The following is a 16,204-nucleotide window of genomic DNA, read 5'->3' on the forward strand; positions in this document are numbered from 1 at the left end:
GACTCTATGAATGTCGCGAGTTCCGCGAGGTTGAGTGAAAGCTTTGACCTCTTTAATGCGTGCGTCTCGAACTATATCTAAAAGGTTGATGGCGGAATCGATCGATGCGAAGTCGCGTTTTGCATAGAATAAAAGAGCGGTTCGACACGTACGACGGAATCGATCGAGAACGTCTTCATCGCATTCCGCGCGCGTTGTCCCAACGCTTGATTTAATTCCCAACCCGGTTACGTGCCCGCGATAAAACGGGTTTATCGTTAGTACTCGGAATAATTTATTGTCATTGTCCCCGTCGAGCTACGACCGTAATGTGTGTAATAATGATCGCCGCTCCGCGTCGTTATTATGCAGTAATGGCGATTTACGAGCGATTGGCGCCATGGCGTTAAAAGAAGTGTATTTTTGTTAATATTGAATAGGATAAACTTGAATATAGATAAAGCGATTACATGACAATGTGCGTCATCGTTCCGACGACCCACTGACATTAATAATATACAAACAATTTTTCAGGAAATATAAAATTATTCGTTCTTTTGTACGCTGTCGCTATTAAACACTTGATTAATTAATTACTCGAAAATAATTATTTTCCTATCTGTCGTTCTAGGAGATAAAATTCGTACCCGATCAGCATCGCTTGCAGAATAATTCAAGGACGCAAAATCACATCATGTATTTACCCGGTGTTTTTTCCCAACGCATTGATTATCCCGCTTAGTAAGCCGACTCGGTTCGTCGCGTCATTATTCAATATCACGTTCCTGATGCAACGCACACGTCTGCACCGGACACTCGACGCACAAGTAAAACACAAGATACACAGGCACACCGACGAAAATTTGCAAAAAAGAATCCGCACTTTCGTTCCGCTCCCCCTTTCCGTATATTTCCGGGCCGCGACGATTCTCGGTCCGTCGCGAGAGTCTCGCACTCGAGTCGGTTACGAAGTAGAGTCGGAGCTCTAGGTACGCTTGGTAGGGGTCTGCACGGGGTCTCGAGAGAAGCTGGAAGGGGGATAAGGTCGAAGGTCAGGGCTATGCCGTACGACCCGTGACCTCTGACCCTCTCGAGCCCTCCGACCCGGCCGATCCGCTCTCACCCCTCTACACCTCTTCCACGTTCTCCTCCCTCCCACCACAAGCCGCTTCCTTCTCTCTTCGTACTCGCGTAACCCCGCGTTTCTCTCTCTCTCCTTCTCACTAGCCTGCCTCCCTCTTTCTCTCTTTCGCCTTCTTTCTCGTCGTTTTCCTCTCTCAAATGTCAGCCAGCGGCAGCCGCACAATGCGAGTTATACACGTGTGCAGGGCATATGTATGAAAAGCGTAAAAGCCGATCCACACATGAAAGAGATCGAGCAAAAAAATATAATAAATATGCGTCGTCGCATCTCTTCCAACTTCTATTAATGTAAAGTTGTTGACATTCGTTGACGTTTTTTCCGGTGCTTTGTGTTAATGAATAAAAAACTCGTTCGTGTACTTTTCAATACCTCTGTAATGTATGTGTGTGTGTATGCGAGCGCGCGCGCGCACATAATTTAGATTAATATATTCTAATAGTAAACAATAGAAGATTACGAGTAGAGAATGTTTATGGATTTCTCTAAAATGCATTAGTGTCAAAAATAACGTGTGAGACTACAACGGATGTGACGAAACGACTCGATATACATATAAATGATGCCACATGATAAGTTCAATCTAAATAATTAATAAAAAATGTTCCAACTCGCGTCACGAGTTCCATATAATTTCTGACGAGAGTAACACGCGCAATCGTTGCGTCTGTTTCGCTAAAAAGCGATATTTTTACCAAGATAATTGCACTTGCTTACTCGAGCATCCGAGTGCGTGAAAGTGAGCCGCTTAATATGAATGTGTGTGGGAAGACCTCCGCTTTAAACCTCTGAACTATGACCTTCCCGCATCGAAACCATTAGCAGTAGCGAGCCGGCCGGCTCGTGCAGCCTGAAAAATTTCATGCTACGCGCGTGAATGTGGCCAATTACAATCGAAGTGCCCATTATCTCATCAAGACTGTTTCGGCTTCGTCGGCGCGCGATGTGCGCGCCGTTACAAGCGTTAAGATTGATTCATTATGCCCTCCGTTCCGGCTTGCTACGCGAAGAAAGATACACTCGTTAAGACACTTCTCTGGGCGCTGCTTTTCCCGTCCCGGTCTTTCCGTCCGCGGCGTCGATCATAATTAGGGTTGTTGCCGCTTAGGGGAGGTTGTGACGCCCGCATAAGGGGGAGAAAAATGGGAAAATTGAGCGTACGCGTTAGTGAATTAACTCGGAATTAACTCGGCGCGCGTTAGCATTTTTCTAATGGCCTGAAATAATTAATAAAAAAGTCGAATCACTCGCGCCTGCCTTGGCCGTTGACCCGCGACCCCGCCGATCCAAAGCAATAACCGCGAGCCGACCGGCTACTTTGATCGGAAGAAAACTTTCGCGCTTTACGCGCGTAATTGTAGCCAATTACTATGGAAACTGCCCATTACATCATCGTGATTTTTTCTCCGCTGCCTTTTAGCCGCGTTCAATCGTGAGAGCGAGCTGGACATTTTTGTGCGAGTAAATGTGTATTATTACTCTTACAATCTATGCTAAATTTTAATAAAGAATAACTTTTTCATATGTAAATGAGAAGTGTATAAATGTGCATAATGTTTGCTGCAAATTATTGTGTTAAACTTAAGAAGATTATTGAGAATTATTGTGTTAAACTTAAAGAAGAAGATTTGCTATATTTATTATATAATTACTATTAATTAAGCATTGTTTTAATATTTTATTGAAATATAAAAAAGCTAATTACACGTCCCTAAATAAAAAATAAATGGAAAAAAGTGGCACGAGTCAGCATGCGGCCAGACGCACATTGCTTGTACACAAAAATATTTCTCTTGATGAAGCCCTTTGAGCTTAGCTACCTCAGTTTTACGCTTGATGTGTGCTATTTATTAATATTATTTTATCTTCGCCGTTTGCGATATTCGAGGCTTTGCATCGTGGCTACCGACGGTGCTAATTTCGAAAACGAAATGAATCGGGCTCGAGCGAACATGCCGTAACTTTATTAAACAGGCGATAGCGATTAATACGGCCCTATAAATACTCTCGATTAATATAAATCGTGAGGAACAGGAAAAAGGCGCAGACATGCAGAGAGGGATATTCCGAAGAAATCACACGCACGGACTCACGCGGCGAGCACGATCGTACGCATGTGCACGGCAGTCTTGCTGATTCTCCGGTCACGAAAGCCAGAAGATGTAAATCCACCAGAGATGAAAAGAAGAAGCCCCTTCGAGGGAATTTTAACCATTTATTATATTATTATCATAACGCAAAATGCCTTTTTCCCCTCTCTCTCCACTTTTTTTTCTCTCTCACCTTTTTTTCTCCTTCTCTCATATGTAAAATTAATTATTTAATTATTTAAATTATTTAAGTTAATAAGTTTTTCTAACAATTGATCTCAAAATATTTCTCATCACATATATTTTTTTTTATCAATCAATTTAATATTTTACATATATTATCAATCTTTAAGTGCTTCATATATGAGCTTACACCTTTACTTTTAATTCAGACTTATTAAAGTTTTATTTATTGCAGAAAAATAATTTTTTTAATGATTGTTGAAATTGGATTTGGCCATTTAGATATTCGCACAGTACTCGTAAATTCAATCTCTCATTCGTTCCTAGAATTTATATTTACACACGCAAACGCAGTTCGCTCGCCATCCGGTGTTAATCATATACGGCGAGTTACCGCGTAAAAGCGCGGGACTTTGCGAATTGATGATTCCTAATTAAGGTCCGGTGGCACAATTAATGAGACGCACTCCGTTAATTGCGACGATCAATAAAGAGGATAGAGCGAGGGTGAGGAGGGACTGGAGAGCGGTGTCGTTCGATAAATGTTTTCGTGCTACCGTATATATGCACGCACTACTCTCAGTAGGTCCAATCTGGGGCCGGGTACCCTCAGCCACCCCCTCCTCCCTCCCCGCGACAGAAAGACCCAAGGTACGCGCCGCCGGAATTTCTCAATTCGATTTCCATCCGCAGCGCTCATTAATTGCGGCCAGTTCCTTAAGAGGCGAAACGAAGGCACCGCCGCGATGCACTCGAGTCGCGCTTTCTTAATTGGATCGCGAGCGCGTCGCATATTCGTGCATCGATGGAGAGACGTGTGGTTTTTTTATCCACGACGTGTGTTTTGCGCAAACTCTCGCACTCTCGCGAAACGTGGTCTCGTGTTTAATAATTTGCATGGGTCAATAATTTGCACAATCGCTTCAAATATACGAGAACTCTATTTCTTTGCCAAAATTAAATCTACAAATCTGTAATAACAAAAAACATTGTAATTATGAATAGTATTTTGCAACAATGTCAGATTCGAAATATACATATAAAGAGAGTATTGTTTAAAAAAAATAAAGTTTCGTACTTGATTAATTTAATTCTCTGTTTGAGAAGGAAAAAACTTATAAATAAACGTCTTAAAAAATTACAATTTTGCAATTATATTTTTTATCGGGGCCCACGAAAATATTCCTCGAGATGACGATAAAAATCCTAATCTATTTGAATAAAATTAAAAAACTAATTTTCCGAATTGACTGCGATTTTATTCATGTGTAAAATGCATCTTCGAGATTGCGGGGGCCAATTCACGAGGCGAATATATTGGGGATTCGAAATCCTCGGTAAATCGAGAGGGTAGTCAAAGGATGAAGAGGGGAGTATATCGTCTGGGACTCCGTGACAGGTCGGCTTCTTTTTTGACGAGGAGAGGAGGATTCCGCCGAATCGAGACGAATAAATTCCGACCGTGACAAAAGGAGAACGCTCTTATGCGAGCCTAATAGCCTCGGTCTGGCTACCACGACAGACGAACGGATGGACATGCCGAATCCACATATTCCCTGCTCCTGGAAGCCGCGCCGAAATAACGACCGAGGGCCCCGGGTTTCTGCCTTCGATGCGGCCAATCGGTAGGACGCGTCGTTTGTCAGCATCCACGCTCGTTCAGCCTCTCGTCCCGCCAGAGGCAGAAACCAGAGCGGTACAGGGCGATCTTGTCTCGAAAGGTTTCGCGGTACCATGTAAATGAAAAAATGTAAATTGGCCACCAATTGCCCTTATGGATCGCGTGGCCCTTCGGCTACGAAAACTTGGTACCCAGGACGCAGAAAAAGAGATTCGCAACTCCGCGTGCACCTGCGTAGAGCAGATGCGTTCTGGAATTCGGTAGTTAATGGCACACTTATATTCGTTCTTATTACAAACTGGAGATATTTAATTATGACGTTCAAGACGTAAGATAGTTAAAGTTGCTTTTTGATTTGGAACGAAAAAAAAGTTTATTATTCCGCAAATGCCATGCTAGCTTAGAATCATGTTAGAGAATGTCATGTGGCGAAAAGTATCTGTTGGTTCTATTTTTATATTCGATGCTTTCAAAAGTGAATGAAATTTAAATCTCGATTTAAAAGTGAGAATTGAATACATCGGTAATCCAGAGTGTAGCATGTAAATGAAAAGTATAAATTGATTCGATTATCCTTACCGATCACGGCCTTTCGGCCCTTTCAGATCGAGAGGATCTAAAAAGCAGGACCGACCGCAAAGAGGAAGACGGGGAAGAATGAGAAAAAGAGAGAGAGAGACGCAGCCTTTCGCTAGACTGAAGAGACAATGCCATTGTTTTTAGACTTCAAAGAGACCTGGCCGCTCGCGAACTGGGCCTTTGCTCTTGCCGTCGCCCCTAAATTCTTCTACGTCAACCCGCGGTCCCCGTAAACCGCGAGTCTCCCTCTTCCTCCTCTTGCTTTCGATCCGACCGCCACGCTTGAGAAAGCTCTCTCTCTCTCTCTCTCTCTCTCTCTCTCTCTCTCTCTGTCTCTCTCCCACTCTGCATTATGTACAAACGCGATTCGAAGGGACGTTCGTTAACCCTTCAGAGACACGAGTTCCGCCCGTAGCTTCTTGCAATTCTTCCTTTCCGCGATTCCTTCGGTAGGATGCTAATCGACCGCGTTTAATCAATCGTCTATGAAGAATGCCGACGCGATCCTCGCTTGTACTATCATCACATCGAGAAGATTTAATATATCTTGAAAAATAAAATCTTATAAATATCGAATAACTTAAAAAATCTTAAGACAATAAAAAACATTTTATTAATTCACATTCTAAGCAGATTTGCGCTCCATCATTGCTTTCCCGCGAAAAGCGAGTGCGTTTATGACACACTTTCGCCTTTCGCACGCAACATCGGAGGAGAGCGAGGACAGCGTTCGACGAGCTGTATCCGGGGAGAGAAAAGGGACGTGCGCGAGGCCGAGCCTAACCGAGGTGCATCCGCAGAAGCCGGCGGGCAAAAGCACGGTAATTGCTGCGCTGGCGCGGCCTTCGCTCCAATAAGCTATACCATATGCCATTTCGAGAGCCGCGATGGAACGGCAGAACGCGGCGAACGGAAGAAGCGAGTCCGACAAAGAGAGCGAGAGCGAGAGAGAGAGATCCCTTCTCTCTCACACAGGCCGCGCTAACGCGAGAGTATGTAATGCCCTTTTCTCTCGCGCGTATGTAAATGCGTATTGTCTTACGTCGCCGATAAAAAGACCTCCACCGCGCCGGCTGCACATTATCGGGGCCTCGCAGTATATTAGCTCTTTGATTTATGTCGGATCGCACGCGCGTGAGCCATATAAGCCCTACAATCGACCCTCTCAAGGCAATCGGAAGTGTACGTGAAGCTGCGAGAAGCAATGGCAAAAACGCCAAAATTTTCCAACATTCGAGAAATTATATCTCCTTTTTTATCTCCCTCGACAGGTCAAAAATTCTTTTAAGCCATTCTTCTAATCCATTTCCTTAATCTTCACATCTTTATTTAAAATATCAACAATATTTGCAATGTGCTCATCATTAAATTATTCAAAATAGACGAGAACACTTCTTACATGAATCCCTTTAAATTACTTCTTACATGTTAAATTGAATATTGCCTTAAAAAGTTTGCTATTTCTTTTAAGACTTGTATCTTGCCATCTAAATTGATATTAAAATTGTACATAGTATAATAATAATTAATGTATTAAATTATTCATTTTTCCCTTTTAATTATACAATAATAAGAACGTTATTACGTTTATACAAATGTTATTGCTTTGTACACCAAATTTTAACGGCAAGCTCTTTATGGAAATACCGATTATCGCGAATTTAGTAAATTTCGCACCTGAAAAATCACACGACATATGTATATATAAAACACTAGCCGAAAATCGATTTCCTTTTGACAATAATTGAAAAAAATCATTTTTTTTCTTTAAATTAAATATCTAACAGATTATATTCAATTTGTGTTATATTTCTAATTCATTAAAACTAAAACTTAAAATTTTATTGAAATAAATTTTAATATAAAATGAAAATTTATTCATTATTAATAAATTTAATCTCTAATAAAAATTTATTTGTCATTTCAAAACCAATCTTTTTATTTTATTCATTAAATAGAAATAGATAAAATTTCTTCTGCTCTTCTATACAATTATCAAGATATAAAACAATACAAGTAAAACACGATTATTTAAATTAATGAAAAATCAATTACCTTATTGACGATACAAAAAATTAAAATTGTATCATTTGGTCTAACATAATTCATGTGCATATCCATAGAAATAAATAAATAAATATTTATGTATATATATATATATAATAAAAAAATTTCAGCAAGAAATATTTACGTATATATACACAAATACACATAATTACAGAAAAAATTCATAGAGGAAAATACTTACGCAAAATATATATAATAGTCGATAAAATTCAGTAAAAAATAATAAGAAGAAGGAAGCATCTTGAATTCTCGTAGTATTATTTCATCCTCTTGACCGCATCAGCTGCATCTCCAAACAGAGAATTCAGTTTTCATCATGAACGATTTCGAGGTTCTAAGTTTATATAGAATTTCGCGGAACACCTCAGGTATCATATCTTGATTAAAACATGACATAAAATTATAGATACGAGCAATTTCTAATCGTTGATTCTGTTTAAATATAGTTTAGTCATAGTCGTGCTTTATTTATTTCGAGAAATTATGTAGACTTTTTTGAGCCCTCGATACTATAAAGTTTGTCAATGCGTCATATATGAAAATTATAACATCGTCAGAATAAAATTGTATGCTTTAATAATCAACTCGAGATAGCAAACTTTATATACAGAAGAGTATTATTTTTACACTTGTTTCTTCCGATATTTCTTACGCATTCAGTCTATTTTCCAGTTATATTTACATTTCTCCTTCGTTCTTTTCACAAAATATTTTATTTGATATTTCGTTTGAAGTCTTTTGTGCGAGATCTTTTTCCACTACATTATTATTAATTATTTCTTTTAAATAAGATTTTTAAATTTCTTCCCGTTTTCATTTCTTAATGTCTTCAGTATTTATCCTTGTTATTCTTGACGTGTTCTTTTTCTTCAGTTCGATTTCTGCGCAAGAAATATACATTGCCGGTATTTCATCAGAAACAATATCTTTTGTTATATATAATAATTAATTAACCGTAAGCTCTTATTATATAATTAACTAACTGTGCAGTAGATAATATCACAGTATCTTTTTGACGACATTGTTCAAAAATTTTTCTCCATAATTCTTCTGTGTTTTCAATCTTGACGAGAAGCCATGACTTGCAGATCGTGGTTTCATGGAAATTTATATTATAACTTCTGTTGAACTCTTTAACTAAAGATTCTTTGTACAAATTCGTCAATTTGTCTATACGTTTTAACATGTCATTTTCAAAAATTCTATTGATTTCGTTAATAAGTTCTGGGTACAGTGGTTTAAAAAATGAGACTGTGTTTATAGGAAGAATTAATATTTCGAAATCGTCATCTTGAATAATATTTTCCAAGAGGATGTGTTGCGTGCAATTCTCAACAAGTAAAAGCACTTTACCCGTTATATTTTTTTCTAATTGATGTTCTCTCACACTTTCCTTAAACAGATTATTATACCAAAATGCGAACTCTTTTGATTCTTTCGTCGCGACATCTCCTTCTAATGTTTGATCGTCATATGTTAGTTCACCTGTAATGGGTGGTAATTTGTAACTACCAGTAACATTTATACAAAAAATGGTGGTTACAGACTTCTTTAACCTTTCAACGTTAATTTTTTTCTTTGCAATTTCCTCCTTTATTTCTTTGCGTTCTGCGAATTCTAGTAAAATTTGAACATGAGTTCTCCATATGACATCTGTTTGAATCATAATATAAATATTATTTTTATTAATATTTTCCTCCTCTATCCGCTGATTCAATTTATAAATAAATTCTTTTAATTTATCAGATTGTTGGCGCTCACATAATTCTTTAACTTCTTGAATTTTACATTGGAACCTCTCAAATGTATAGGATGTTGCTAGAAAATAACGCTGTGCAATTTTCCACAGCCAGTTTTCTTCTTCTAGCTTTTTTGATGACTCATTAAACTCGTCTATAATAAGTTTCAATGTTTCCTCTCTAAGCATCGTGTGTGAAATTGTATCTCCCAATCTTTTCCGTTCTAATAACCAATTAACTAGTTGTTCCTCCAAACTTGTACATTGCTTGTAGTTATATTGTTTGTATTCGATTTTCCGTTTCTTTAGATTTGTTTCATGTGTCGCTAATTGACCTATTTTATCAGATTGATCAGTCGCATCACCTCTATTTTGTAAATTTTCCAAATTAACAGAGTTTATTAGAATCTCATGACATTTCCTAAACCGCAACAGCCAAAATCTTAATGAATCTTTGCTTAATAATACATCATCATACTCGTGCATAAGATTCTCTGTTTTATCTCTAAGTGAATTGTATGAAATTTTATCTCCAAATATTATCAGTTCTAGTAACCAATTAAACAATTGTTCATCCACTTTTTTATGCTTTTTAAGTTTCCATATCAAAAAATAATTATGATATCTCGTTTGCTTAAATTCTACTTGAATGTTGTAATGTTTTACAAATTCGTGCAGCCATGTATCAAGTTGTGGTGGTCCACCGGTATTATTTATTAATTCAAATGCTTTCTCTTTAAGTAGCTCCCACCTTATTTTATCATCCAATGCTGTACGCTTTACATACCAGTCACGTAATTGTTTTGTTAATTTCGAATACATTATTCCCTTGTCTTTTACATACACTCCTTGTTCTTCCATTAATTTAAATATTTTACTATGTTTTATTCTGGAAACAGTTCTCTGACTAATTCTATATTCAGACGCAATTTAAGATTGCGAGACAACACCTTTATCCAATTTCTGGCAAATTTCCCGGTGTTGTTGACGCAAGATTGTTCGGCTATGATCTTCTTTCTATTCCGTTATGTATTCGAATGATACAAGTTTCTTTATATTTAAAATTATTCTCATGCACACACACAAAACTTTATCTCACTGACTTCAGAGAAACTCTGAAAACTTTTTGATACACGACACGAAGATTTGAAGCGCTGAAAATTATGTTAGCAACTAAAAGTTGTTACGGTTAATTTGATCTTGAGAAGATCTCTTCGAACGTAAATGAAAACATTTCAAAGTCGACTCACTAACAATAATGTTTCTTGATGTTTACTGTTTACGCACAGTGATATCTGCTAGGGTCTTATTGTCTGATTTAGAATAAGATACATATACAAAAGATGATAAATAAAATTATCGATTACATAATTGGACGCACACACATACATACATAAGCTAAATAAATTTGTATTAAGATAAAAATTGAAGTGTGTTAATTTAGTAAAAAATTCCGATATGAATAGAAATAGAAACTTATCAATTATTAAAATATAAATTTTCCATATAAAATTATTTTTGTTATATACATATAAAACTTTCGACTTTATTTTTAATTTATTATTATTTATTAAATTATTTGAAATAAAATTTATCCACGTTAGATTAATATGTATTTTTATTTTCAACGTGAATTTTTTAATGACGAAAATTATTTGAAATAAATTTCTTACATAAATTCTTATAATTTTAATTTGTGTAAATTCTTGTATTTTTAATTGTACCCGTAAAACTTGATACATCTAGCATCTTATTTTATTTTCCCCTTAGCATATACAATTCTGAAATTGTCTTATTTCTGACCACAAGCAAGCACATCATATGGTGATGATCGATAGTGATTATTTATTCCTGAAATAGGTGTATCACAGGCAACTTATGGGCGAGAGAACTTGGCAGATGGTAGCGAGGTAGCTAGAACGGACGATAATAGCCTAATATTTACCATTTCACAAATCGCATATCCTGTGTGATCTAATAACGCAAGGTATTGCTAAACGCGGAGGCGCGCTTTTCGCAGCTCGATAAATGAAAATTGTGAGTCACTGATACAGGTGAGAGACGTATCTCTCATTAACATTAAATTATCGATTCGTTTCAAAATCGTTGCAAAAGAATAAAAAACCGGATATTATTGATATTAAATTATTCTAAAAAAATCTTTTACATTTTTCTTTTCATCGTATCTTGAAAATTATACCTCCCGACTTTTATCTCCCTTGACATGTCAAAAATACTTCAATCAATTCCACGCAAATAAACTAACAACATCTCTTTCTTTAATTTTCACATCTTTATTTAGAATATTTATAATATTTACAGTGTGCTCATCATTAAATTATTCAAATTAGACGAGAACACTTCTTACATGAATCCCTTTAGATTATTTCTTACATGTTAAATTGAATATTGCGTTAAAAAGTTTGCTATTTCTTTTAAGAAATTTATCTTGCCATCTAAATTGATATTAATAATTTTATATTATATTGTAGAGCATATTAATAATTGGTGTATTAAATTATTCATTTTTCTCTTTTAATTATATAATAATAAAAACATTATTACATTTATATAAATGTTATTCCTTTGTACACGAGGTTTTAGCGGCAAACTCTTTATGGAAATACCGATTATCGCGATTTAGTAAATTTCGCACCTGAGAAATCACACGACATGTGTATATATAAAACATTAGCCGAAAATCGATTTCTTTTTGGCAATAATTAAAAAAAAATCATTTTTTTTTTCTTTAAATTAAATATCGAATAGATTATATTCAATTTGTGTTATATTTCTAATTCATTAAAATTAAACTTAAAATTTTATTGAAATAAATTTTAATATAAAATGAAAATTTATTCATTATTAATAAATTTAATCTCTAATAAAAATTTATTTGTTATTTCAAAACCAATCTTTTTATTTTATTCATTACTGGAAATAGATAAAATTTCTTCTGCTCTTCTATACAACTATCAAGATATAAAACAATACAAGTAAAACACGATTATTTAAATTAATGAAAAATCAATTACCTTATTGATGACGCAAAAAATTAAAATTGTATCATTTGGTCTAGCATAATTCACGTGAATATCAATAGAAATAAATAAATAAATATTTATGTATATATATATATATATAATAAAAAAATTTCAGCAAAAAACATTTACATATATATACAAAAATACACATAATTACAGAAAAAATTCATAGATGAAAATACTTACGCAAAATATATATAATGGTGTTCGATAAAATTCAGTAAAAAATAATAAGAACAAGGAAGCATCTTGAATTCTCGTAGTATTATTTCATCCTCTTGACCGCATCAGCTGCATCTCCAAACAGAGAATTCAGTTTTCATCATGAACGATTTCGAGGTTCTAAGTTTATAGAATTTCGCGAAACTCCTCAGGCATCATATCTTGATTAAAACATGACATAAAATTATAGATACGAGTAATTTCTAATCGTTGATTCTGTTTAAATACAGTTTAGTCGTAGTCGTGCTTTATTTATTTCGAGAAATTATGTAGACTTTTTTGAGCCCTCGATACTATAAAGTTTGTCAATGCGTCATATATGAAAATTATAACATTGTCAGAATAAAATTGTATGCTTTAATAATCAACTCGAGATAGCAAACTTTATATACAGAAGAGTATTATTTTTACACTTGTTTCTTCCGATATTTCTTGCGCATTCAGTCTATTTTCCAGTTATATTTACATTTCTTCTTCGTTTTTTTCACAAAATATTTTATTTGATATTTCGTTTGAAGTCTTTTGTGTGTGAAATCTTTTTCCACTATATTATTAATTATTTCTTTTAAATAAGATTTTTAAATTTCTTCCCGATTCATTTTTTAATGTCTTCAGTATTTATCCTTGTTATTCTTGACGTGTTCTTTTTCTTCAATTCGATTTCTGCGCAAGAAATATACATTCCCGGTATTCGTCAGAAACCGTATCTTTTGTTATATAATTAATTAATTGTAAACTTTTGTTAGATAATTAACTAACTGTACAGTAGATAATATCAGAGTATCTTTTTGACGACCTTGTTCTAAAAATTTTCTCCATAATTCTTCTGTGTTTTCAGTCTTGTTGAGAAGCCACTTGCAGATCAGGTCTGTATACAAATTTATATTATAACTTCTGTTGAACTCTTTAACTGAAGATTTTTTGTACGAATTCGTCAATTTGTCTATATGTTTTAACATGTCCTTTTCAAAAATTTTATTGATTTCGTTAATAAGTTCTGGATACAGTGGTTTAAAAAATGAGACTGTGTTTATGGGAAGAATTAGTATTTCGAAATCGTCATCTTGCATAATCTCCTCTGAGAGGATGTGTTGCGTGCAATTGTCAACAAGTAAAAGGACTTTACCCGTTATATTTTTTTCTAATTGATGTTTTCTCACACTTTTCTTAAACAGATTGTACCAAAATGTGAAATTTCTTGATTCCGTCGCGACATCTTCTTGTAATGATTGATCGTCATATGTCAGTTCATCCATAATGTAATCTGGTAATTTGTGACTACCAGTAACATTTGTGCAAAATATGGCAGTTACAGGGTTCTTTAATTTTTCAACGTCAATTTTTTCCATTGCAATTTTTTTCTTTGTTTTTTTGCGTTCTGCGTATTCTAGTAAAATTTGAACATGAGTTTTCCATATGACATCTGTTTCGATCATACTATAAATATTATTTGTATTAATATTTTCCTCCTCTAACCGCCGGTTCAATTCATAAATAAATTTTTCAGATTGATTAAGCTCATATTTTTTTTTAATTTTTTGAATTTTATAGTGGAACAACTCAAATGTATAAGAATTTGGTAAAAAATAACGGTGCGCAATTTTCCATAGCCAGTTTTCTTCTTCTATCTTTTTTGATGACCCATCAAATTCGTCTATAATAAGTTTCAGTGTTTCATCTCTAAGCATGGTGTGCGAAATTGTAACTCCCGACTTTTTCCGTTCTAATAACCAATTAACTAGTTGTTTCTCCAAACTTGTACACTGCTTGTAGTTATATTGTTTGAATTCGATGTTTTGTTTATTTAGATTTGTTTCATGTGTCGCTAATTGACCTATTTTATCAGATTGATCAGTCTCATCACCTCCTTTTTTTAAATTTTGCACAGTAACAGAGTTTATTAGAATCTCATGACATTTCTTAAACCGCCACAGCCAATGTTTTAATGCTTCTTTGTTTAATAATCCACCAAATTCGTGCATAAGCTTCTCTGTTTTATCTTTAAGTAAATCGAATGAAATTTCATCTCCTAATATTATCAGTTCCAGTAACCAATTAAACAATTGTTCATCCACTTTTTCATGCTCTTTAAGTTGCCATTTCAAAAAACAATATTGAAATCTCATAATTTGCTTATATTCTACTTGAATGTTGTGACGTTTTACAAATGTGTGCAGCCATGTATCAAGTTGTTGTGGGCCACCGGTATTATTTATTAATTCAAGTGCTTTCTCTTTAAGTAGCTCCCAATTAATTCTTATTTTATCCCCCAATGCTGCACGCTCTACACACCAGTCATGTAATTGTTTATCTAAATTTGAATGCATTATACAGTCGATTATCTTGTTTTTTACTTCTTGTTCTTTCATTGATTTAAACATGTCACTACATTTTATTGTGGAAACAGTTTGCTGACTAATTCCATACTCAGTAGCAATTTGAATTTGCGAGACATCTCCTTTCTTCAATTTCTTACAAATTTCAAGGCACTGTTGCTCAGACAATAATCTCCGGCTCTTACCTCTTTTCTTTTCCATTATGTACTTGGATGATATGACAAATTTTTTTATATTTACAAATATTCTCATGCACACACATAAAACTTTATTTCACTGATATTGACTTCAGAGAAACTCTGAAAACTTTTTGATACACGACGCGAAGCTTTCAAGCGCTGAAAATTATGTTCGCAACTAAAAGTTGTTACGGTTAATTTGATCTTGAGAAGATCTCTTCGAACGAACGTAAATGAAAACATTTGAAAGTCGACTCACTCAGTAATGTTTTTGATGTTTACTGTTTATGCTCAGTGATACCTGCTAGAGTTTTATTGTCTAATTTAGAATAAGATATATATACAAAAGATGATAAATAATATTATCGATATATAACATAATTGGACGCACACACATACATACATAAGCTAAATAAATTTGTATTAAAGTAAAAACTGAAGTGCGTTAATTTAGCAAAAAGTTCCGATATAAATAGAAATAGGAACTTATCAATTATTAAAAAATAAATTTCCCAAATAAAATTTTTTTTGTTATATACATATAAAACTTTTGACTTTACTTTTAATTTATTATTGTTTATTAAGTTATTTGAAATAAAATTTATTCAAGTTAGATTAATATGTATTTTTATTTTCAACGTGAATTTTTTTTAATGTCAAAAATTATTTCAAATAACTTTCTTACATAAATTCATATAATTTTACTATAAATAACTGTATAAATTTGTGTATATTTAATTGTACCCGTACAACTTTAGATACATCCAGCATCTTATTTTATTTTCCTCTCAACATATACAATTCTGAAACTGTTTTTATTTCTGATGGTATAAGCAAGCACATTATATGGTGATAATGGTTGTTTGTTCCTGAAAAAGGTGTATCATAGGCAACTTACGGGCGAGACAACTTGACAGACACGAGCCACGACACACGAACGAAGATGGTAGCGAGGTAGCTAGTACAGACGGTAGTATCCTAATATTTACCATTTCACAAATCTCATATCCTGTGCGATCTAATAA

The 16,204-nt window shown here is 34.5% G+C and overlaps 1 protein-coding gene across 2 annotated transcripts in view; it reads right to left on the bottom strand.

The window, feature by feature from the left end:
* LOC145962479 (uncharacterized) overlaps nt 1–15,487 on the bottom strand; it is a 129,891-nt gene extending 114,404 nt beyond the window's left edge. The window contains exon 1 of one of the 2 annotated variants that reach the window (XR_014435861.1): nt 12,629–15,487. Coding sequence is in view for 1 of the 2 variants with exons in the window: in XM_083083538.1 (XP_082939664.1) it covers nt 684–705 (22 nt within the window). In the remaining variant the exon portion in view is untranslated. Of the gene's footprint in view, nt 1–683; nt 721–12,628 lie in introns of those variants that run through there. The other variant, XM_083083538.1, reaches the window with a different exon arrangement.
* Between the last annotated feature and the right edge of the window lie 717 nt (nt 15,488–16,204).

The sequence above is a fragment of the Camponotus vicinus genome, unplaced genomic scaffold (assembly GCF_025532165.1).
Source record: "Camponotus vicinus isolate PSW18456_S1 unplaced genomic scaffold, iyCamVici1.0 SCAF_12, whole genome shotgun sequence".
Taxonomy (NCBI): domain Eukaryota; kingdom Metazoa; phylum Arthropoda; class Insecta; order Hymenoptera; family Formicidae; genus Camponotus; species Camponotus vicinus.